Source organism: Cynocephalus volans, chromosome 6 (assembly GCF_027409185.1).
Source record: "Cynocephalus volans isolate mCynVol1 chromosome 6, mCynVol1.pri, whole genome shotgun sequence".
NCBI lineage: Eukaryota > Metazoa > Chordata > Mammalia > Dermoptera > Cynocephalidae > Cynocephalus > Cynocephalus volans.
The window spans coordinates 68,488,699-68,515,263 of record NC_084465.1 but is presented as its reverse complement, the minus strand read 5'-3'; the positions used below and the strand labels follow the sequence as shown (position 1 = coordinate 68,515,263).

At 32.6% G+C, this 26,565-nt stretch overlaps 1 protein-coding gene across 1 annotated transcript in view; it reads right to left on the bottom strand.

Moving 5' to 3' along the window:
* The window catches only part of PPP1R9A (protein phosphatase 1 regulatory subunit 9A), a 327,703-nt gene that overhangs the window by 75,322 nt on the left and 225,816 nt on the right, over positions 1-26,565 (bottom strand). Inside the window, 2 exon segments of the mRNA XM_063100030.1 lie at positions 9,639-9,704; positions 14,854-14,989. Of these exon segments, the coding sequence (XP_062956100.1) occupies positions 9,639-9,704; positions 14,854-14,989 (202 nt within the window).

Sequence of the window (26,565 nt, the reverse complement as noted above, 5' to 3'; positions counted from 1 at the left end):
CAGAACCACCCTGGCCAGCGAGTTGAGGCTGACCTCAGAGCTGCCCAGGACTGAGGTCGTGCCATTGATCATATCACCTAAAGTCAGGAACACATTTTGTACTCATTTTGCAATGCTGAATGTACTAATTATCCTGACTTGATCATCATACATTATACACAGGTATTGATATTCAACTCTGTGCCCCACAAATGCATAATCAACAACAATTGTTTCATTAAAAATAAATAACAAATTCTGTACTACCTTTTCTAATTAAATGACTCCAATTGTAAGGATAATTGCCCACAGGGTGCATATAAATCACAAGTCACTTATCCCTCAGGAAGCTCCTCAATTAACCAAGGGCAGCCTCGTTTTGGTGGGATCTCTATGGTCATCTAAGGGCTACATGATCTAACATACAAAATACACAAAAGTCTTTTTTTAAAAGATTCTTTCTTTAAACAATTCTTAAAGAAAATATTTCCTTAAGAGGTTTTTCTTTAAATACACTTAAATAAATAAATATACCCCTAAAGTGCATATAAGCCCAAAGACTTTCATCAGTTGCCACAGTTTTTTCCATAGTTTGCCATCTGAAACTTTAATATGTCAATCTGTAATTTTCCAAGTGACAGACCAAACAGGTCAATGATGATAGCCCAAGAGTCAGTTAAAACATATAGCAAGGTTCACCAAGGGGAGTACTGGCCAGAGCTGTAAGTACAGCCTTGAGTTCTGCCAACTGAGCAAAGTGACCATGTCCATTTTGGGGTCTGCACAGCTGTTGCTGAGGCAGAAAAGCCCAGAGACAACACTGGACAATTTAGCTGAACCATAAGTGAACCAAGCTCAAGTACTTAAGAAAACTCCATAAAATAAAGGCACCCTGGGCCAGAGAGGGTTTCAGGAAGCAGAGTGGCAGAGAAGTTCCCCCCAAGCAGAAAGCTGCCACTTGTTCATGCAAATCTAAGAAGTTATTGGGTCAGGTTGGCATTTTTTTGAATCTATTATTCCCATTTGACAAACAAGGTTTGTTGGGCCCTTCCAATCTTGTTAGTCATGAGTTCACATTGACTATCTCACACTGAGACTCTCAGTCCACAGAATCAAAAGACATCCATGGGCCAGCCATTCAGTTTTAATAAGAGCTTAGTAAGATTAATACCTACTTTTTCTAAAGAGGTGTGTTTGGTGGCTGATCAGGCATTCAGTATTGTTGTACTGGCAAATGACCTAAGTATTCTGGCAACCATTAAGCGTCTGAATAAGCTGTGTTTTCCCTTTCTCCTCCTGGGATTCTATTGTTTCTACTGGCCCACCTGACAGAAATCAGGGAGAGTGATCTACATGTACCACTACCATTATTACTTTCTCTACATGTGGCAGTCCCTGAATGGGAGAATCCCCATGGACATCAATGGGACAAGGAAGTACAGGTACATAATATATCAATTCCATTATACATTTAGCATTGGAAGCCACAATAACATTACTGTGTCTCTGCCCAAAGAATCCCATCCAGAAGGCCATTTTAGTTTCCCTTCCCACTGTGAACCCTGCCCGAACCACACCAGTTAAATCTGGGCATCCTTCTCACCATGGGACCAGGTAAAATGGTGAGTGTGAGCTGGTACCCATAGAACCAAAAAGTTTAAGTGCCTGCCCTCCCCAAAGTTCCTCAGCATACTCAAGGGGCTCACAGAGCATTTGCTCTCCCTGGAGAAGAAGAAAATCTCAGCCCCACCCCTACTCTTCTTTCTCCTTAAAGGAGCAGAGTTCAAGGAAGAAGGAAGAGGCATCAAGGGGTACTGAGGCAGAGAGCAGCTCTGTGCCAGTCACTAGGCACATTTACTTTCATTTTAAACAGTGCAGTGGTTACTTATGTTTTAATATAACTTTCAGTGTTTACAGTTCACTTAGAGTGCTATATAAGTACCTTCACCAGCATAATATACCCAATCCAGGGCAGTTAGGGCCCAAACACTGATCTAGGGTTTTTCACAAGAGTCTATCTCAGAGAAATTTCTGTGACAGGGCCAATATTCTCTTACAGCAGCCAGGACCTACTGCAAAGAAGCTTGAGACTTTTTACTGTGTGACCAAATCTAAAGTTGGCATGATGGACAGGATTGCGTATAGGAAGGGCGGGGTCTAAAGACAGCCCAACTGTTGCTATTCCTCCTCCACGAGCACTGCACATTCACCTCATCACGTCCCCAGTGAAGGAGACAAAGTTCTAAGGATTTACTGGGCTTCTGACTGGTGACTGAAATCCCTTCCTTTCATGCTCAGTGTAGGTGTGTGTCTCTTAACTATTGCCTGAACGGGGTCAGAACCCTTCTCTAGCCCAGGGTGGGCTTTGTACTAGTTAAAACTATCAATGTTTTTGTGCTGGTTCCTCAAACCACAATTTCCAAAGGGTGATGAGAAGAGGGCCAGATGATTCCTGCACAGGTACTCATGTCAGGAGAGGAACCAAGAGCTTAAGTTACTCAATCTTTTATAGTAGGCAGTAAGCATTACTGCCCTTTGCTCTGAAGGGGGAAGACTGTATCTTCCAAGGCTCTTCACTACACAAACATTGGAAAAGATAGTCTAGAACAAAGGCAGTTAGCCTTGGAAATGTGAGAGGCCTTAGGAGAACTGTTTCTCAACAACTATCTAATGAAAAAAAAAGTACAGAAATTCAGCTGATTTTAGAAGTTCCAAACTATTATTGTTCAATTTACCTTTTCAAAGACTTTCTAATCATTATTGCTTTCTATATAATCGGCTCTGATGGTAAATTGGTCCTTTTATTTCTTGAACACAAGAAAATTAGCCTGTATTAGCTCTGCTTATTGTGCTACAGAAACAACAAAAAAAATTCCTTGCAAATAATAATTAAAACTAGAAACCTCAAACTGGTACTGTTATTTTATGTGCCCATAGTTGGAATGATTCTTTTACACTATGGTTATTAGACCTTTTGACAGGTTGTCTTTAAAATGACTTAATTCTGTACTACATATATTTACTGTTACCACAGCAAAATAGCAAGCTTCTTGCAAACATAAAATATATTTTTCCATAACTCAACATTGTTAATTCAATCCATTCTTAATTCAATTTATTATCTTACAAAGAGATAAATGCCACTGTCTTTAAGCCCCTGATAAATATATTCTGTACAAGGAGGGAACCAGTGATCCCTCTTTTTCCCACTAAGATCCTGAACTAAACAGTCAACAAACCAAAGTAGACCTCTATAATTCAAATGTCACACTGCAGTTTCAAACTGGCAGTCTTCCTTGGGTTTCATTTTACTTGCCAAGGAAACAATGAAGCCTTATTCTGATGCCAGTAGAACTGTGGGAAGAGACTAAGAGATTGCTATTTCTCTAATTTTTAATCTGCAGAAGAGGACATCTACAGTGACAAAAGAAACACGTGTTATTATCATTTTAATAATTCTATAACTATACAACTTACTGAATCTTGGAAAATATGGTATATTCATGTAAAAAAATGACTCACATGATTGCAAAAATGCTATCAGATCTTCAAATAGAACCAGAAATTTTAGTTACAAAATTTAAAATACAGGAAAAAGTAAAACTAACAAAAATGTCATTGATGGTATTTCTAAGGATTATCTATAAATTAATGATAAATATAATCTCAATCTTACAATCTCCTTAATCCTTTCCTTGCATGGCTATCATGTGGTTTGTGGTAGGAATTCCCTCTTGCAAAGTGTCTGCAATACCAGGACTCAAAGATTTTTACTTCAGTATTCCTGGTGTCTTGAAACTGGGCACCTCCAGCTCTGACTGCATCTAACCGCTTCCCACAAACTCTCAGCCCTAGGCCCCCTCAGCACATATTCTAATTCAGGAGGTCTAAGGCTGGGTGAAGAAATCTGCATTTTTAAAGTACCATGAGATTCTCACATTAAGGCAAGTTTGAGATGCAGAGTTTTAAGCCATTTTATATATAAGTCCTCAGACAGCAGTAACTACATTATAATCATTTTATATACCAACATAATTGCAAATATAAGATATTATAAATGGTGGATTTTAAATTCTATTTAATACTGTGTTTCTTATGAAATAAATTTTAAAAACATAATGAATAATGATATAACCACCGCCAATAAACTAACGACTTAGTTCAAGAAAAGGAACAATATCACTGTATTTTAATTGTGGCCCTATGTATGTGCCTCCTTAATCCATTCCAGATATTTACCCTTCTGAAGTAATTCTGCTGAATTTTATCATTCTTAGTTTTTCTTTAGTTTTACTATATTTTTGTATAACTAAACAATGTATCATTTACCTTTACATGATTTTATACTAAATATGTAAAAGGAATTATATTGTAAGTGTTGTTCTCTGCCTTTTTGCTTTTAACAGTATGCTCCTAAGATTCCACTAGATATTGTGGGCTGCTGAAACAACTTCTGTACATTATTCCATTGTTTGAATATACCACAATATATTTACCCAATCTCTTGTTGATAGAGATGTCAGATGTATTCAGTTTTTTTTTTTTTTTTGGTCTATTACAAGTACAATATTATACATGTCTAATGGCTTATGTATATAAGAGTTTTACTAAGGTGTTTAGCAAGAAATAGGACTGTCAGCTTCACTAAATAATGCCAAATTGTTTTTAAAAAGTGGTTGGGTCAAATTATTTTCCTATGTGCAGACAATAAGAGTTCCCCTTACTTGATATACTCACTGAAATTTAAAATATCTGATTTAAATCAATACAGTAGGTATGACATGGTATTTTGTTTTGGTTTTTAATTTCCACTTCCTAACTTCTAATATAGCTGGTCATCATCTACCACCAAGGTTTCCCCTTGTGACACGCCTGTTCAAGCCAATGACTCATATGTAGCCTTTTCTTATTGGCTCATACAAATAATTTTTATATAATTCGCTTTCAATTATTTATTTTTTAAACATTTTCTTCCAGATCCTAGTTTGTCTTTTTCCTTTCTTAAAGGTATAAAGGTATTCTTTTGATGGATGAAAGGTCTGAATTTTAGTGTAGTCGATTTTCTCAATCCTTTCCTTTATGGTTTTGCTTTCTTAAGTGGCTCATTGAAAAGAAAATTTCTAAACACTAAGGTCATAAAGATACTCTTCTACACTGTTTTCTAAATTTTATATTTTGCTTTTCACATTTCAGTAGTCAATCCTCCTGGAATGGAATTTTGGGTAATGGGTTCAATTTCACCATTTTTCCTTTAATGTAGAGTCTAACATTTTTCAACTCATTTAGAGTGTTATCTACATCACAAATCAAATTTTCATACATATAAGAGGCTATTTGGGGGCTCCTTTACCAACTTCTCTATTTTTTTTTGCCCCAGAGTCTAAATTACTACATATAATAATTATCTTTCGTTTAAGGCAAGTGAAAAGTCATGCTTATTTCTGATACATTGTTTTTTCATATATATCTTAGCAATACCTTATCAAATTTCATTTAAAAATCCTTTGAAATTATTTTTACTAGAATTGCATTGAATGTATAAATCAACTTAGAGAAAACTGATTCAATGAAGTTTTTGAATCTTCCGAAAGTTTTATATAAGGTCCTTTTATAGAAGCTTTCTTTAATCTGTTCCAATAAAATTTTTTTTTTCTCCATGAAGGTCTTGCCTACCTTTTGTTTCTTGATATGTTGTAAATGGTAACATAAAATTATATTTTCTCCCTGTTTGCAGACACATTGAAACAGATGTTATATTTTATATTAATTATATATCCAGGAAACTTACTGAAATCTTTTATTATTTCTAATAATTCATCTGTAGGTACTTTTGAGGTTTTCTCAACTAACAGTCTCATCATCTGTGAATGATAACTGTTTTATTTCTTCCTTTCTGATTTCTTTCTTTAATTTCTTCTTCTTGCCCTCCAGTACAATGTCAAATACAAGAAGTGACTGATTTTCAAATGTCAAATCATACTTGCATTCCTGGCTAAACCCAACCTGGCTATGATGTATTATCTTTTTTGTATGTTGTTGGATATGGTTTGCTAATATTTTCCTTAGATGTTTTTTTTTTTTTTGGCATTATTTTTATGAATGAATGGACCTATAAATTTTATTTCTCATCATTATTAGGTTTTGGTATGAAGTTCATCACCTCATTCATCTTATATTCTCAAGTTACTACTGCATTCTTGGTATCAAAGTTACACTACTTTCATTTTTATGTCTCCTGGAATAAGTTATATGCAACTGGAGATATTTGTTCCAATTTGGTATATTTGATAATAAAATGATTTTAATCATATCTTTCTTTCCTTTCTTCTTTCACTTTCTTTCGTTTTCTTCCCTTCCTTCTTTTTTCTGCTGTTTGTTACTCATGGTGCTTTATTTCCCTGTGAGTTTTGTACTTTGAAACTGTACACTCATATTTTTTGAAAGTTTAAGGCTTTGACTAATGGTGAAATGCTACAAGGAAGGATATGATTTTTCACCTCTCCTGAAAAGTAGCATAAATTCAGGCTGCTTACGATCACGATATCTCTGAGAAAATTTTTTCTTCACTTCCACTCAGAACCAAAGTTTAACTGGTAATTTTAACCAACTGGTAATTTTCCATGCAGTCCTTAGGGTGGTAGATTTATCTTCATTTTATAGAGAAGTAAATAGCCCATGAAATTCCAACTTTATGATGGAGTTCTCCAATTAGTCATTCGCCTTGAAGTGGGCCCAGGGTTTTGTCTACCATAACTCAAAGCAATACCAATTACAGTATCACCAAAACACTGAAGTATTTAGAATAAATATGACATTATGATTAGCAAAAGAAGCCAGAGATAAAAAAGCACTTTATGATTTGAGTTGAATAACATTCTAGATTTGACAAATAAATGTATAGGGTCAGAAAGCAGACAATGGTTATTTTAGGCTAAGAGTGACTGCAAAGTTCCACACAGTAACTATCCAGGGTAATAGAAATGTCCTATATTTTGATTGTGGTGGTGGTTACTCATCGAACTGTTAAATACATTTAAAATTGGTGCATTTTACTATATGTAAATTATTCCTCATTAAAACTGATTTTTAAACGGGGATATATAAAGATAAAAACTATCAAATTATACATCTAAAATCTATGCATTTCACTCTGTCAATTTTATCCCAATAAAATAAGTTTTTAAAATCCCTTAAGGAACTGGAAGTCTGAAACTCAATTAGAGTTTTTACCATCCTTACTAGCATTAATATCAGTTTAAAATAAATAACTATCCTGGAAAATCCCTATGATAAGGCAGCTTTAGCATATTAGTTCTTAGTCAGGTCACCTGTCAGTTTTTATTGCTAATGAAAATATATTTTTAAAATCAAAAATGTATTTCTATAACTGAAGGCTATTTCTACATAATACCCTGGGCCATTTTGATTATTCTGCTTCCATTGTCGGTTTATTCAGTTATGACTAAAAAGAAGTCATGACAACATGAGTCACCAGGTTGCTGTTTCAAAAGTTCCAAAGGTTTTCAAGGAATGAAATATGCATATTCATTGTCTTCTGGTATTACATGCAGAGGATTTTGGTGCGGTGTGATAGAGACAGGACTTATAAACTCATCATCTCTCAAGACAATGAGGCATCAAGCAAAAGCCCAAAGAAAGGTGCTAAATCACACAGCACCAAAAGGCAAGTACAGATTATTCCTTCAGTCCTTCCCCTATCACCAATCTCTAATCTTACTAGGTTTGACATTTCTCTTACTCCTGTATACTAAACCATTCTTCCCTATCTCAGATCATGTTTCTGATTAAATTTCCTTCCCATTTAAGTCTACTCTCCAATTTTCATCTTAATCTTTCCTTGTGTGATTCAATTCAGTTCAATTTCTTGGCTTCCTCTAATCTGTCCAGTACTACGCTCATCTCTGTATGTATTAAAAAATCAATCAGCCATTGAAACCTGTCATTGAAGAGACTGCAACTACTTGGGGGGATTTATGGGTAAATAATGATGGAGAGAGATTGCTATTGCTGTTGATTCATTTTTTAAAAGGGCCTCTAGGCTGGATGAAAGGGCCCCAAAAGGCTTTGTGGAGGAGGTGAAACCTAAACAGAACTCTGAAAGGTGAACAGGATTAAGTGCACATATAAGGGCAACAAAGAATCAGTGTAGTGAATGACATTCAAAGTAGAGAAAACAGGAAAAGCAAAGGCATGGGCAAATCAGGGTATCCCTATGGCCCACAGGAACGTAAGTCTATTTCCCATTCTAGCCAAGTCCATTGCTAACTGTGCCTTTTAGCATTTTAGAACTTCTTGATAAAGAATTATATTCAACTTATAAAATAAAAAATGTTTTCAAACAAATATTGTCATTTGTGTTTGTTTCTATGACATCTCTTTAACACTGTAAACTCTGTGGTGCGTCACTGTAATATAGAATTGTTCTAGCATGGTTTCTGGGTAGTACAAAGTCCATACTTTAGAGAAATTTAATGACATAAAATAATCTGATAAAGTTTATTTGGTATTCTGTATCTAGCTCATGAGCAAATAATATCACAATGTTGCAGTTGGAAAGAAAATAATAAGAAAACATATTCAAATCACTTGCATTATAATAAAAAAATAAAGAAAATGAACTACAAAAAGATAACGCTGTTTAGGTGAAGATTCCTCCTAACCTCTGTCTCCCCTTGACACTACCTATCTTCTTGTCTATTCTTAGTGTTATATATAATAATGTCTCTACATACGAAGAATATTTCCAGAGGGGACCTTTCAAGTAGAGGAGGATGTCCACCTTGTGGGGACAGTGAATGTGTGTATATGTGTGTGGAGTGTGTGTGTACATTGCTTAAGCTACATCACAGTCTTCAGCTGAATGTTTTCCAAGCACTTTATGATTCTGAGTTTCAGTGACAATGACCATTATCATAGATTTGGGGATCACAAACAAAAGAATGTAATCAAATTTAATAATTTAAAAGATCTAAATTGGAGTCTGTGAACAGCTATTAGAAAGGTTCTGTTTCTCTTATTCTTCAGGCTCCTCTAATCACATAAGCCAGTCTACCTTTTAAACACATCCTTTTAAGCTATCTCTATTAATGGCAACCAAAGATATATAAGGATTATTTAATTACTTAAAGTGTAATACCTTTTTGGCCTTTTGGTATGTCTACTATAAAAATCATGCAAATACTGCTGTAGTTAAAGATATATGCATTTAGTGTTTTGAAAAATTGGGACCTTTCTATGAAAAGCTTCTTTAAAAAAAAAAAAGAAAAACATACTGGATTTAAAGACACTATAAATCACTACATACATTGTATTGTGTAAACATCATACAGCCCTGTTGTTGGATATCTCTTTTTTCTCCTTTAATTTGAATCACAAAATATTTAAAGTGTTACGGGTTTAAAACATCCATGGCTAGATATTAGGAAATAAGTTCAAATAGCAGAACCTGTGCCTAAAATGTGTGCTAAGTGTAATTTTTTCAAATGTTCACTTTCAAAATATTGTCAACGCACAAAACACATGGCTCTAGAGAAGCTCTTCAGAGCACAGAGATAGTTAATAAGACACACAGAATATTTAACTTCACACATGAAGTAGGAAAGTACAGATAAGCATTATTTTCCACCAAAAAAACAAACCTTAAGGAAATAGTTGTTATTGTTATTGCAGTTGCCAGACACTCCTTGCAATTCAGCCACAGTGTTCTAAAATGGTTGACAAAAAAAATTAAAGAAGGTTTTTTTTGGGGGGTTTTTTTTGCCCTAAAGAGAAGCAGCCTAATGATAAAGAATCAAAAAACAGTGAAGTTCCAGTGCTCGCTGTTAACATACACTGTCAAATACTAAGAGCATATTGTGGCACCTTGGGAAAAATGCCCCACTCTTAGTTTCTTAACATTATAGACACAGTTTAAAGTCTATATACATTATTAAATTCACGTTATTTAAAGGCCATCCATAATAATTTCAGTATCTTGTTCACACAAGTGGTTTCCAACCAGGAACAGCAAATAGCATAAGTCAAATTTAATATTATCCCTTTAATACTTTTCACATAAAAATTATATTCTTACAAACCTTTTAATACTTATGCAAACCATAGCCTCCATCATATTTTTGCCTCCAATTATTACATGTTAACACAAGCAATAAAAATGCATATCCATTGTAGTAGCTGCTCTAAAGTATATTCAATACTTTAAAAGATTCTAAAAAATAATGTTCCTATAATGTTGTTATAATAACATTAATTTCCAGTAATGAAAACAAATTATAAAAGAATGACCAAATTATATTTTAAGAGAAAGGGCTTTAGATTCTGGAGTGATGATTAAACTTGTTATGAACTACTGCCTAAAGAGAACTTAAAATGCCATCTATAACCTAAGACTTTGCAATGTAATAAACACTATGTTTTAAAGTGGTATTTAAGGAAGCCAAATAATCACATAATTTAAAAACTGCATATAGAATAATTCATTTAAACGTCAATGACCATATCAATTTTCTAATGCAAAAAAGAGTACACTACCAGTTCATATTGTATTTCCAGTCTGAGCTCACAGCACTTCAAATTGCATAATGCTCTCTAATAGAATACCTACCTACAAGGGTACTTCAAAAAGTTCATGGAAAGATTTAAATTACCTTTAAATTCTATTTTTCCATGAATTTTTTGAAGTACTCTCATATAATGTACATACAAGCTACACAAAACATATACCAGAATTATATCATCTCACCACTAAAACACTAAACATTGACAGCCGTGAAGTATGACAGATTAGATGTTATTATAAATTAAATTCTAGTTGAAAAATTTACCATACCCCAAAATTTTGTGGGATATTTCTGAGTGTCTGAGGGATTTATTGAAATCCCCCATGGTTACCTTTCAGATTGTTTTAAAAAAAGAAGAAGGAGAAGAGAAAACAAAGAAAAACAAATGAACCATAATTTAAAAAATCTAAAGATACAATCACTAATCACAGATATATTTAGATGTATATTTAAAATTTTGCAATTGTTCAGATTTCCATCTCCCCCTTCTTTGTAGGATCCTCCCTTTTATTCTTCAGCCTTTAGGCAGAGCCATTTTAACTTTTTTTTTTTTTTAAATCAGAATGTTTAACAGATAACGAACAGAAACAAGAAAGCAAATTAAATTGCAATTGGCTGTTTGCTTATTTTAAACTCTTCTAGTTTAAATATTTGGGGGAAAAAATAGAAGAAGCAGGAATTTAAATAGAGTTTGAGGATTATCTATATATTTCTAATTCTGTTAGCATCCAACTTCCTAAAGCATTAAAACAAATATATATAAGCATAAGCAATACATGGTAAGGTGTTATTCCTAAATATAGTTGTGATAGAGGACCACTATACTTTCACAGTTTCAGGATATATTTCTCATATTGTGATGTTTTCCATGAAGCCAGTTCAAACAAGCAATTTTACCCTGTCTTTGTGACAAGTTCCAAGTTAGAATCAACCTTGGATGATTTGATAAAAAGCAGAAGCTATCTATCCTTCGACAGACAATGCTGATCTACGAGCTGGCTCTGGAAATTAGTTGGATGAACTTGGTTTCTCTGAATCTAATTAGAGGTTTTCCTGGTTGGCCCAGCAAATGTCTTAAAAATGACTCTAACTTTCAAATCACAAGATGATTCTATAAATCATAAGAAAAGTGAGAAGACAAATGATTAACTACACACAGTCAGGGCCTATTCACTCCAACCAAGATATGTAAATCAATAAATTGTTCAATTATATATGAAATTAACTTAATTACTTAAGGACCATTTATCCACTGGATATCCAACTTTGGTTCTTTTCATTTCCTTTATGCTTCTTGGACATTTTACTTCTCATTAACAGAGAGAGAGAGAAAATAGAAAATAGGGAGATAATACTCTAATTAATTAGATAACATTAGGTAGCATTATTAAAAAGAAAGGAATTTGAATCAAGTGATAATTCGGAGTCTTAACACTGGAGTGAATTTTCATTATTTGTACAGCTTTAATCTCTCCTAAGCACAGAAAATTAAGGTGGTTTTACACGGGCACGTTTTGGTGAGGCAGAGTGTAACATACAAGAAAGGGAGAAGGGCTGGCCAGTTAGCTCAGTTGGTTAGAGCATGGTACTGATACACCAAGGTCAAATGTTTGGATCCTGGTAGCAGTCAGCTGCAAAAAAAAAAAAATAAATAACGAAACTCTAATTCTTTTGGAGAATATTTGTGCACTCAAGTATTATTTCCTTTAATCTTTATGAATATGATACTTATGAATTGCTACCTAGAGTAAAATAATTCTTCAAGTATTCGGTTTCTCTATTATTAGAAACACAGAACAAAGAATCACAGAACCTAAGCATCATAAGAAACTCTATCACCCAAAACAGAAACCCTCTTAACATTTTTGGTTGCCCAGTTATTCTGTGTGTGCTTAAATACAGATAGACCCAGCAGGAGTGTTCTGTACACTCCATTCAAAGATGTGTTGCAAAGAGTCCAGGTTTGGTGCCAGGAGACCTTATTCTAATCCTAATTCTGCCAACTGCTAGCTGTACCACTAGAAAAAAACCTCAGTTGCTGCATTTCAAAAAAAAAAAATCTCTTCTGGTTGCTTTAAAGATTAAATTATATTATATAGGAAAGACATCCTGCAAAGTGCCTGGCACTAAATATTTACTTATTCCACATACCCCTAAAAATATCTGCTCAAGTGACAATGAATTCTGATTTTCTTACAAAAATAAGCAAACGAAAAAACCCAGAAGCAATCTTCCACTTGGTATATAATATGTTCCTAAGTATAAACATTGAGTAACAAATATTCTTTTTCCATTTACTCAAACTACCATGTGAGAGAAAAATCATATATATAGCATCAGTTACTTGAACTGAAAACTTTTGGGGATGAATGTGATCAATTCCTCAAAATAACTGGAGGAAGTATGTGGTATGTTATCTAAAAATTTTAATTGGAGGGCTGGCTGGTTAGCTCAGTTGGTTAAAGTACAGTGTTGATAACACCAAGGTCGTGTTTGGATCCCTGCACCAGCCAGCCACCAAAAATAATAATAATAAGTAAAATAAAAAATAAAAATAAAAATAAAAATTTCAACTGGGGAGCCTAGAAGACCTGACTATCTTATTTTTCCCCCTTTCCGTCTTAGACCAGAAGTCTTATTTTACACTCATGGAATGTTAGAAGCTAGAAGGAATTCAGAAGTTTAGTCCAATCCTTGTGCTTTAAAGCTAAGGACACTGAGGCACACAATGGAAAGCTTGGCCACCTCCCTTTCCATCACTTGATGTCACCGTACTACCCTGAATCTCAAATCTAAAATCTAGTGGAGTGAAGAGGTAAAAACCAAATCTGTAGAGAACGATTCTATAATCCTAAAATAGGCCTGGAGCCAAAGCAAATCAGTGTTTCTGATAAAACACAAAATAATAATGCAGAGAATAAAAAATTAAATAAGATGCAAGTTCAAATATATGAAGAAACTGCTTTTTTGGTTTCCAAATCTAAGATAACATATTTTCATATATAATATCTCAGTATAATGAGAAAATATTTGCCATTTCAAATGGACTATGCAAGTGAAAACTAAATCAAGTAAAAGAATTCTAAGACACTAATTCAATCACATAAAGGCTTTCTAATGTATCCTTTGATCTAAAGTCAACTGACATACATAATTTCTACTATAATAAATGGAGAATATATCCTTATTATACTACAAAGACACAAAAATTTAATATACACTTGATTAAAACATCCCACACAGAAAATACATAAAAATATTTGGATGTTCATTTATTAATCTTCTCAATGTCCTGGAAAGAAACCAAAAAAAGATCTGGAAAAATAATATATTCAGATGAATAGGGATTGAACGTATAAAGTTTCACTGTGCTTATATCAGCTGGCATAAAGAATAATATTTGTTTTATCTGAATATTTACTAGTTTATGGAGAATGAAATACTATGACTAAATTGTTGATGGATTTTTTGACATGCCAATATGAAACATATGCCTGTTTAAATGTGTTTATAATAAAGCATGTTGTCCCATTAGATCAACGTACATTTGGCATTGACATTAGAAATAGACCAACATCTGTATTGTATTACAACACACAAGGGTTCCGGAGAGCTGTTTTCACTTGGGGGTTAGCTTCTATTCATTCACTTGATCTTCTACAGAGAGTGGAATGTAAAATTATTCCAATATGTATCTACTCTATGGAACATGTGCTCATGGAAAAGCTTTGTTCTGCATTATGTTAGCACAAATCATAGTGAGCAGATCCAAAAAACTTTCTCTTCCTGGGGGAAAAAACCTCTGGAAATACTCAGCAATCTTTAGTACTTTCTGCGTATGTTTGTGTGTGAGGGGGTGTGTTTTTTCACTTAAAATGTTGACTGATTTTTTGGGGAAAAACATTACATATTTATCATGGAACATTTGGAAAAGATTAAAAAAATACAAAGCAAAGAGAGAAAAATCACCTAATTCCAGCAATAAGATAGCCATTATTCACATTATATTCTTTTTACCCTTTTTTGTTTCTATAAATTTCTTCATAACCATGTGGTAATAATATGTTTCCACAGGTTTCGCACAGTAAATAGGATACCATGACTTGATTCATAAGTTAACATCAAGTGCAAGCAGTATTTCTTTTCTGTGAGGTTGAATTTTAGCTCAGTATAGACACATCCTCCTTAAGAAACTTCAAAGAAGCTGTCACACTGTTACACAGTAGAGAATTTTATAAAGTAGGAAATGCACTGAAAAGAAACGCAGGAAAAAGAATGTTTGCGTGTGACTCACCTCGTCATCATCAGCATCATACTGGGCATAGTGCTGCTCCAGCAGCTCTCTCTGACGCCTTTCTTGTTCCAGCGTCTGGCTTATCAACTGGGCAACCTCACTCACTTGTCCTGGTTTTTCTCGCCCAATAACAAACCTGTAGAAAGGTTAATGAAGACATATACAGTTACGACTCTCCAGCAAAAAGAAGTGCTGAGAAAAGTAATCAAGCCTGATATCTCAGCAGGGTCCATCAGGCCTCAAAAAAGGAATATCACCTATGCACTTCAAATGGTATGCCTATGTAGGAGGTAAGGCTAGCTTGCAATTAAGCTGACTTTTATGGACACAGCTCATAAAGGAAAAGAAAGGAAAAAAGTAAAGGATCATAAAAAATTATCACTTTGGGAGCAGACATAACAGATGTAATCCATTCTGCAGACACATTTTTTTATACCTTACAAGATGGAAACAAACTTATAATTTCCTGTACCACTGAACTTAAGAATCATTTCCATAATTAAACATTCTGAGGCAAAGCATAATATAGGTGGTTAAACAAACAGAGGGACACTGACTTTTTTGCTAAGTTATTAAAACTTTGGAGACAACAGAAAGAAGGAGAAACAGAGAGTATTTTTTATTTTGTTTTTAAAATGAAAAACTAAATAACAAGATATGGTGAATTAATTCACTTCTTCTTTGGGGGAAAAAGATGGTATAAGAAAGGGTGTCATTCAGGACATAAAAAAACAAAAGGAAATATCTGTTGATATTAATTCCTGTAAGAAAATAAGCCTAAAGAAAAAAACAAGGAAGACATTTACTTATGGCAAGCTACAGTCACTAAGGTTACATCCTTCTCAACACAATGTGTTTTGCTCAACACATTAATATTCACTATTTTTCAACATCTTTCACACTAATACATGGTTCTATTTTTCTAATTATGTCATTTCTAATTATTAGTTAACATCATTATTTTGATTGTGACTCAGTTTAAACTTGTTTCTACACTTACTGTTTTCCTCTGATTGTAATACATTGCTATATTAAATCAACTTTAAATAAAATTTTTTAAAAACCCAAAAAACACTATTTTATGCCCCCCACACACTAAAGGTCAAATTTTTTATACTTAGATGTAAGGAATTAATTGTCTTTTTAGAAGTAATTTTATATAGTTTCAAACAGGAATTAACTTTGAAATTATGCTTAGGTGTTCATTTATCTTTTGAGTTATTCTCCTTTGGGAATCAAGTATAAATAAAATTTATAAATACAATAATTCTTATATCCATTTGGGTATAATTTACATACAATAAAATACATCTGTTTTAAATGTACAGTTCAGTAAGTGTGACAAATTTATAAACCTGCAATCATGACATCAATGAAGATATAGAATATTTCCATCAACCCAAAATATTTTCTTATATCCCTTTGCAGTAAATCATCTTTACCATGGGCCCACATTAGTCTTTTCTAGAATTTCATATAAATGGAATCACACAGTATCTAGCTTCTTTGGCTCATCATAATGTATTGGAGATTTATCCATGTTGTTGCAAGTGTAAGTAATTCAATCCTTTTTATCACTAAATAGTATTTTATTGTACCAGATATACTTTTGGTTTATCTATTCTTCAAAATAGGTATTTGAGTTGAATTTTGAATATTATAAATAAAGTTACTATACACATTTGTGTGCAAGTCTTTATGTAGACATAAGTTTTCATTTTCCTTAGACAAATAATAGTGGAATTGATGAGTCATATGGTAAATGTATGTGTAATTTTTAAAGAAATTGTCAAATTATTTTTCGAAGTGGTGATACTGTTTTATATTCTTACTAGCAATGCATAAGTCTAATTGCTTTACATCCTCACCAACACTGAGTATTGTCTTTTAAAATTCTAGCCAGTATCTAAGTGATATATCTTATCATGGTCTTAATTTCCCATGTCCTGATGACTAATGATATTAAGTACCTTTCCATACACTTATTGACCATTCAGATATCTACTTTAGCAAAATATCTTTTCAAATCTTTCACCCATCTCTAAAAATTGGTTTGTCTGACTTTTTACTATTGAGTTGTAATAATTCTTATACAATCTAGATACATACTCTTGTCTATATATACTGTAGATATACATACATACACACACATAATATACATGTATATGTTTATGTATTTAATTTTATTATCTTCTCCCAGTCTATGGCTTTCCTTTTATTTTTTAAATTGTGTCTTTCAAGAAAGTCTAATTTATCACTTTTTTGAAAATTCATGCCCTTTGTTTCCTATCTAAAAAAATCTTAGCATGATTAAATTTTACTAAGATTTTCTATTTTTCTTCTTGAAGTGCTAATGTTGTGCTTTTATATTAGGTCTGTAGTATTTTTTAACTTAATTTTCATGCATGATTCATAGTAAGAGTGGGCTTTCAGTTCTTTAAAATAGATAACTAGTTGTTTCAACATCATTTGCTGAAAGGATTATTCGTTACCACCATTAAATTGGGCACATTTGTTGAAAATTAGTTGACCATATATTTGTGAGTTCGTTTCTGGGTTTTCCAATCAATTTCATTGATGTGTTTATGTCAATACCACACTTCCTTGATTATTATATAGTAAGTCTTGATACTAGGTGGCATATGCTCTCCAACTCTGCATATCCTTTTTCCTCTTCATTTCCATATAAATTTTACATCAGCATGCCAATTTCTAAAAGAAAGGCATTGGAGTTTAATTTGGAATTGCTTTAATCTACAGACCAATTTGTGGAGAACTGGTATCTTAGTAATATTGACTTATCTGATCTTTAAACATGGTGCATCTCTGCATTTATTTAGATCTTCTTTACTTTCTCTCGGTAAACACTATAGTTTTCAGTATACAGATCTCAGACACTGCTGAATTTATCTCTAAGTATATCATGTTGTTTGAAGGTATCATAAGTGGTACTGATTTTTAAATTTCAGTTTCTAGTTATTTGTTGCTACAGAATGAAAACTGAACACTGGCCTTGAATTCTATGAACTTACTAAACTCGCTTATTAATTCTAGTAGATTTTTGGAGATTCCTTAGGATTTTTCTACATAAAATATCATATCCACAATGAAGAAGGATATATTTTTATTTCTTCCTTTCCTATTTGTCTATTATCTATCTATATATCCATCCATCCATCCCTCCATCCATCTATCCATTCGTCTATTTATGGCCTTACTATACTGGCTAAGACCTCCAGAATATGTTAAAAAGATGGTCTAAAAGTAGACATCTTTGCTTTGTTCCCTACTATTCTAGAATATGAGTCCTGAATTGCCTACAGATACAGAGAGATATTCATTTGTAGATATTACAGTTTCTATGGTTGAAGATACAGTCTTTAATGTGCTAAACTAATCTAGGCATATAATGACTACTTTGAATTTATTATATTTTTGGTAAATAGGCAAATGCCAAAAATGATGTCTTGTGATATAAAGATAAAGCAATTTAGAAATTCATATCATAGAATGATAGTTTTAGAAAAGCCTAGATTGACCTTTTAAATGTATCATAAAGTGAAGTTTGAGGAAGTATCACTTACCTACTATAAAGCTGGCAGTAAACTGAAGGAAGCAGCTAGTGTACAAAATGCACATTAATCAAAAACAGTAGCCACACTCAAAGTAAAAAGTAAATTAGAATTAAGATTCACTTAAGACATAAATTCTTTAAACTCATTTGGGAATTACATTGTTAAATCTTTTAGTTTAATAGTATTTCCTAGGAACAAAGAAGTTCATTTTCTCTGCAAGACAAGTGTTTAGAGTTACTCTGAATGCAATTCAGAGAAGGAAAGATGAGATTTGGAAATTATCCACTTGCCAAAGATTTGAACCTATTGCTGTTAATTCCAGAGATGAATGAAGACGTCTTAAGAAAGACCCCGTGAGAGATTTTAAAGCAAAAAATTATTTAGAAAACCCACAAGCCCAAATTATAATAGATTATATCATAAATTATATTGATCATATAATTATAATCATATATGATCATATATAATCATATAGTAAATTAAAACCCTAATATGATGGGCAAGTTTCTTCCTATCCTCAAAAAACTAATCCCTAATTCTAAGCCAGAATTATTCATGATGCTGAAACTAAAAAGAAATGGATGCATGTATAATCAAAGTTTCAGAGAAAATAAGAGTTGTTCCATACTGCATAAGAAAGTAGCATTTTAAATCATGAAGACACAGTTGCTCAAAACTCACAGCTTGGCTTTCTGAATTTGCCCCTACTATTTAACATAATGTGGTATTTGCCCAATATTGGTTTGTACTTAAAGTCACTTTAAAATCTGATGAAATGGAAATAATTTGCAATTGTATAAAAGATAGACAATTCATCTCATGAAATAAACTCATTTTTTAAAGTTTTATGTTACAGTATATATATCTCTTCATTCAGGCAGCTATTTTGAGCAGTGTTATAGCACCCAGCTACACACATCTTTAAAGCCAGTATATCCAGTATAATTTGTAGTACAGATTTGTAATAACAGAATGTCATCCTGATAAGTAAGGTCCAGAGGGAAAGCACACAGAAGTGGAACCAAAGGAGTCTCTCTGCCTCATTTTTCTCATGTAAAAATCAGTATCTAACCCCACGTGTCTCAAGGCACAATAAAAAAAAATGTGGTATGTACATGAAGGCACTTTTAATACATATTGAATGAACTACTGTTATGACAAAACTGATAAAATATCCCATTTTGAAAAATTTATAACATTTAAACTACCTTCCTATATGTTAAGTCTTTGGTCTACTTTTAAACTGTATTTATAAATATGTCCTAGAAGATCATATATACAAACTAGCATATATAGAATTCAGTAGAAAATGTAAAATTTAAAGTAAGGTTTTTATTTCAATTATGAATTCAGAGTATGGATATGCTGTGATAGCACAACTTAGGGGATAAAAGGGTCTGTAAAAGGGAAAAATGGCTTTGATAGGACAAATTTACCAAACTATAAATACCACTTACTGGTTCTGTGACCTTGAATGTATCAGTATTTCTAAGTCTTAGTTTCCATATTTGTAAAATGAGTATAATAGCTATAAAAAAGAAATATTGTATAATCCATATGAAAAGCTTAACTAAGTACCTGGTGCTTAGGAAGCATTTAATAAAGGTTTATTGCTATTGTTATCTAGATGATGCATTAGTTTTATCTAGATAAGGTGAAATGTATCTAAAAGTACTTACTGTACACACTGTCTCAGCTGCCTCTTATTTGATCACAATTTTGAAAACACAGTTGTAAGTCTACCATAGGAAAAGCATAAAATACTTGCACTAAAGTGTGTTCTGAAAACCATAATTTCAGTTATCTTTGAAATATAAAAGTATGGATTACATGATCACTTTAAATTGAATTTTAAGACTTTCAATAATATAACAACAAAGTCAGCAATAATTAGTCCCTCTAAATATATGTGACCAAACAAACTGATGTTTCTTCACAACTATGATTCATATCTCAGAAACTAACTCCACCTGAAATGAGAATACACATAGGTGAATCAGCCTGTTTCTAAAATTAAATTTTCTTTATGAGAAAAATATTTTTTGTCATCACTTTCTAATTTTTTTTCTTTGCTTCAACAGGAAATGGTGTGATCTTTTTATTTTTTAGCTATAAAAACTAAGTAACAGAAACCAAACTAAAATAAAAAATTGAGTATTTCTTAAGCTTATGATTGACAAATAATGGCAATACTAAAACTAAAATCTATAATTAGGGTTTATGTTTTTAGCAGGCTTTTTTCGAGTGTTTAAAAAATCATCTTTTTTCGGTGTGAATTATTTCACTGAGAACTGCCCACTCTCCCTCTCATGCTGAGATACAGTAAGCAAAGGCAGATAGATCAGTTAGTCCTTTTCTTTGCATCTATTATCAGATCAAGTAATGTCCACGTCCTGTCCTTTGGAGTTTAGTTGTCTAGATTACATGGGATTCATCTGATTAATTTACCAAATTCTCTGGTGAGCCATCAAACAAAAACTAAACTATAAAACTGCGTTTATAATTTGTTAAATTCAAGGCATAAAGACCCTACATGTTCTGTGTGAATGCTGTGAGAGTTTAAATCAAAAAACAAGCATTGTTAAATGCTTTGCTTTTCAGATATATAAGTTGTTCTAATAAAATGATATACTAGTCAAAAATGGCCTTAAATAAAGTTAAAATATGAAATTCTCAGTGTGGGATTAGCTAGTGTAAAAAAAGAAAAGCTATACCACAATATGATTATTAGTTCTTATATAATCAATTACTTTATTCAAATCTTCTTTAAGCAAATATTTATTATACGTACACCCAAAGCTGAATGATATATCTTTAAAAAACAAAAAGAAAAATAGATGCACAAACTTATACTTGAATATCGTGTTGTGACAGATACCCTTGTGAGCCATGGGTCATAAGATCACACAGTGCTTTTAAAAATTTTTATAAAAAGGGTCTCATTTTTTCTGTTTGATAACATTATATGGCCTTTCTCTGAACTTGACAGCTTTTTAAGTATTTAACTTAATTCTAATGAGCAAGTGGTGGTAAATGTATCTCCAGCCACTTCCAGTAAACTTCGCTGATAGTAGTTAAAGTCTTAGACAATCAAGCTTTCTCCCCCTTACTCATATCGTAATTGTATACTCTTACATATTTTTCCTTTCCATATTGGGAGCTAGATTAATATACCTTACTACATATTTAACATTTAAATTTTTAAAATTAGTCTATCAAAATGTTTGCTTTTGAAAGCTAGACCTGAAATATTTAAACTTAATGTAGGCATTAGTTCTTTGAAATGAATTTTTTTATCTAACCCAACACTAATTATAAGAAATATTCTTCTATACTATATTTCAATGTAAAAATAAAAGTTAAATTTTTAAAAACCACTGCCTAACACATGCTACTTCAAGGACTACATACTAGTTAATAGGTATAAACTTAAAAGATATTTTCCAAAAATGCTACATCCTTTCCAAAAATAACATTTTCATCTATTTGATAGTTAGCTTTGATGTCTCAGGTTTAAATATTTATGCACAGGAACATTTTAAAAAGGTAATTTGAACAGTTTATCAGATAGAAAGAACAAATTAATGGTTATTAGAGGGGGAGGGGATGGGGAAGGAGAAAAGGGCAGGAGGAAGGGGAAAAATTAGATAAGGGGCATAAAGAATAAGTATGATTTGTAACCATGAATATGCTAATAACAAATTTTTTTTAAATAGGTAATTTGTAAAATGTTAGTCTGTATATAGCGACACCAGAAAATGTCTCATCAAGTCAAAGTCCTCATTAACTAGTTTTTTAAAATCCCCACTGGTTTTAATCTTCCTAACACCAGTGGTTGTTGATCATTCTTATATATTAAGATTTAAAAGTTATTTTATCCATGGTTCCAAATCATTAGCAGCTTCTCCCCTTATGTGAAGGCAAGGGGGTAGTCTTAGGAATAAACACAAAATTCACAATGACTGATGATTTCCGTGAACATATTTCCCATTACATATGACACACTGTTATGCACAATTACAAATCCAAAGGCTCTGATGAAAAGTGAAATTCTCAATTGCCGCTGGTTCTATGATAGCAACAAAAACATTACTGAAATGATACAAATGAAGTGAAAACACTTCAAATTTATTGCACTTCAAATGAAGATCTAAGATATACCAACGATTTTGCAAAAGAAACAAAAGCTTCCATATTTACAAATTATTTGCCCAGATGTGTATCCAAATATAAACATATGCATATCCATAAAAAACTCACTTATAATTCATTTATATTTTCTTTTGAATATTATAACCTCTTCCAAAAGGGGTAGATAAATACTTAAGACCTTCAGATTATTTTTCTATTGTGTGGAACTACAATTCCTACAAAATCCTGACCTTCAGAAGTATTATATGGCTTCATGCTTAAAAGTCATTAAATCCAAATGCTGGGGATAAAAGTACAATAAATGCATAGTTATTGATCATGGGTAGTGAATACTTTCCAAAAAGCATTTAAAGTTCAATGTGAATGACACCGAAGTGCAAACATATAAATTATTAGACATGTCCTCATATGTAGTGGATTGTATTATGTCCCCCCAAAACTCACTGAAGCTTGAATTGTGTCCCCCAGGTTTTACGTATTAGAAACTTAGCCCCTACTGTGACTGTTAAGAAGGAGGGAAATACTGTTGTGGTAATTGAAAGGTGGAGCCTCAAAGAGGTGATTGGATTGTAGGACCATGTAGTAGTGCATGGATTAAAAATGGTGGTCAGGGGCGTGGTTCTGAGGGCTTTAAAAGGAGAGTGAATGAAGAGGTTGCTCTTTCTTGCTCTCTCTGCTCCACCATTTTCGCAATGTGATCCTCTGCCATCACTGAAGTCACCACCAAAGAAAGCCTTCACCAGATGCGTTCCCTGGACTTTGGACTTTCTAGCCTCAGAAACTATAAGCAGTAAATCTTGTTTTCTTTATAAAATACCCAGTTCCATGTATTTTGTTATAAACAACAAAAACAGACTAACACATCATACTGAAACAAAATCTCTCTGCTATAACATCATTTCCCTATAACTGCTGTCAGTACTGGGAAGTCTGTCTGGAGTTAGAAAGAATACTTACTCCTTTTTTCAGAGTTCACTCTTTCACATGCTTTACAATTGTCACCATGTCTTCTTTAAACTTTCTATTTTTAAGGGAAAAGGTTGTACAATCTCTTAAGAAAAAGATGTTTATATCTCTTACCATCCAGGTCAATCTGTCCTTAATAGTCTCAAGTTTTCTAAGGATCTTCTTAAGTTGGGTATGTAACATTAAATAAAGATTAATGTTACACCACAGTATAACATTAACCTATCTGTCCATCCACCTGTCTGTCTATCCATTAATCTGTCCATCCATCCAACTAGTTATTGGTCACTACGGTGGTAGACAGCCTCTAACATGAACACAAGTGGTCCCTGAATTCTGATATTCACGTCTTCAATAATTCTCTCCCCTTAAGTGTAGGCTGGACATACTGACTCACTTTTATCAAATAAAATACAGTAGAATTGGTGGGATGTCACTTCAAATATTAGGTTATAAAAAGATGGCAGATTCCACCTTGGTTGGGCACTCTCTGGGATGACTTTCTGGAGAAGCCAGTTTCCATGTTGTGAGACATCCCTGTAGAAAGGCCAACATGAGTCAGCTGGGAAGTGGAACACAGAAACCATAAGGTAATAAAAGCTTGTTGTTTCAGGTCACTAAACTTTGGGGTAATATGGTATGCAACAATAGGTACACCAACTATGCCAGACACAAACACAACAGGAAAGTTTCTACTGTAGACTCAAGAAAACATGAATTCTCAAAAATTATATTACAAATCCATTTTTGAATAAGGAAAAGCATCCAGATGCAGAGAACTTCATATAAGATATAATTTTTTTGTGGTAGAAAGACAATAAAAATAAAGGATTTTTTAAATAAAAGTACACAGTACCCTAAAATCTACAGATTACTAAGGAAATTCAGTTTGATTACATATGCCTTTGTTACAAAGATGTAGTCCTCCTTTTCAAATAACCATCAACAACAACTGATTAACATGGCATGCTTTTAAAGTTAATCATAGCTGTTATCACAGTTTTAAATTCAGTTTTATTGAGGTCAAATTTATATACAATAAAACTGACCGATTTAAGTTGCATAATCTGATGGGTTTTGGTAAATGTATACATATAGTTGTGTAACAAGCACAATAACCACAACATAGAAGACTTTCATCACCTCAAAGATGTTCCTTCCTCCTTGCAGGTAATTCCCTCCCTTAATCTGTGGTTTTTATTAGTCATGGATCTGCTTTCTGTCACTATAGTTTTGTATTTTCTAGAATTTTATATAAATGGAGCCAAGCAGCACAAAGTCTTCTTTTACTCAGTATAATGGTTTTGTCATATGTGGCATTGAATGTATCAGTAGTTCGTTCTTTTGTACTGATGGGAAATATTTCATAGTATGGAATGTAATACAATTTGTGTATCCATTTACCAGTTAAAGAACATTTTAGTCAAGTTTTAGCTATTATGAACAAAGCTCTTATGATTCCCCTAATGCATGATGTCGAGCAGCATTTCATGTGCTTAACTGTATCCCTACTTTGGTGAACTGTGTCTTTTAAGTGATATGTACATTTTTAATAGGGTTGAATTAAAATCCTATTGAATTATAAGTTATTTATATCTTCTAAATAATAGCCCTTTATCAGAAAAACTTTTGATTTTGATTTTATCATAAAGATTTTTGCCTGTTTTCTAGAAATCTTATAGTTTTAACTGCTGCACTTAGGTCTGTGATCAATCTTCAGTTAATTTTTATATATGCTGTGCAATGAGAGTCAAGGATTTTTTTTTTTTTTGCTTTGTTTTTGTTCTGTTTTGTTTTTAATGAGGCTATCCAATTTTTCTAGCACCATTTATTGAGAAGACTATATTTTCCTCCACTGAATTATCTTGGTGTCTTTGTAAAAAAATCAATTCTTTATATCTGTGCATGTCTATATTGCAACTGTCGATTCTGTTCCATTAATCTCTACTATTATCCTTATCCTTAAAACAGACTGCCTTGATTAGTGTAGCTTTCAGGCAGTGAAAGTTCTCCAACTTTCTTTTTAAAAAATAACTTCTACATATTATCCTGCTGAGATTTGCATTGGGGTTAGTTTTAACCTACATATTAATCTGGGGAAAAGTGAAATCTTAACCATATTGAATATTCTGATCCGTGAGCATGGTCTAATTTTTCACTCATTTAAGTTGTCTGTATCTCTCAGCAAAGTTTTGCTGTTTTAAATATAGAAATCTTCAACATATTGCTACATTTATCCTAAATATTTAATGTTTCTGATGTATAATGTTATTTTTAATTTAAAATTTCAATTATTTGCTCATAAGAGTATATAGAAATACAATAGATTTTATGCATTAACCTCATTTCCTGCAACCTTATTGAACTCTCTTAACAGTTTCACTACCATCTTTTGTAGATTCCTTAAGATTTTCTATATAGATGACCTTGTCATCAGTGAATAAAGAGTTTTACTTCTTCCATTTCAATTTATGTGCTTGCCAATTCTTATTCTTGTCTCACTGAACTAAATATAACCTCTAGTACAATGCCTAATAAAAGTAGTGAAGGTGGGAATTTTCATTGTTCTTGATACTAAGGTGAAAACATTTGATCTTTCACCATTAAGTATTATAGTAGCTTCAGGTTTCACTTAGGTGCTATTTATCACAGTAAGGATGTTCCCTTCTATTGCAAGTTTCTTGACTTTTTTGTTTTTTTAAATCTACATCTGTTGAAATGAGCAAATAACTTTTCTCCTTTATCCTGTTGGTATAGAAAATTCCATAGGTTGATTCTCAAACATTAAATCAATCATGCATTCAAAACATAAATGTCACTTGGCTATGATTTCTAATCCAATTTGGATTTCTGTATCTATAAGCATGAGGCATATTGGTATATAATGATTGTTATTTTAATGCATTTTTCTGATTTTAGTATAATACTAATATTTGCCCCATAAAAATAGTCAATACGTATGTCCTCCTTTATGTTCCAGAGACTTTGTTTAGAGTTGGTATTATTTCTCTCTTTATTG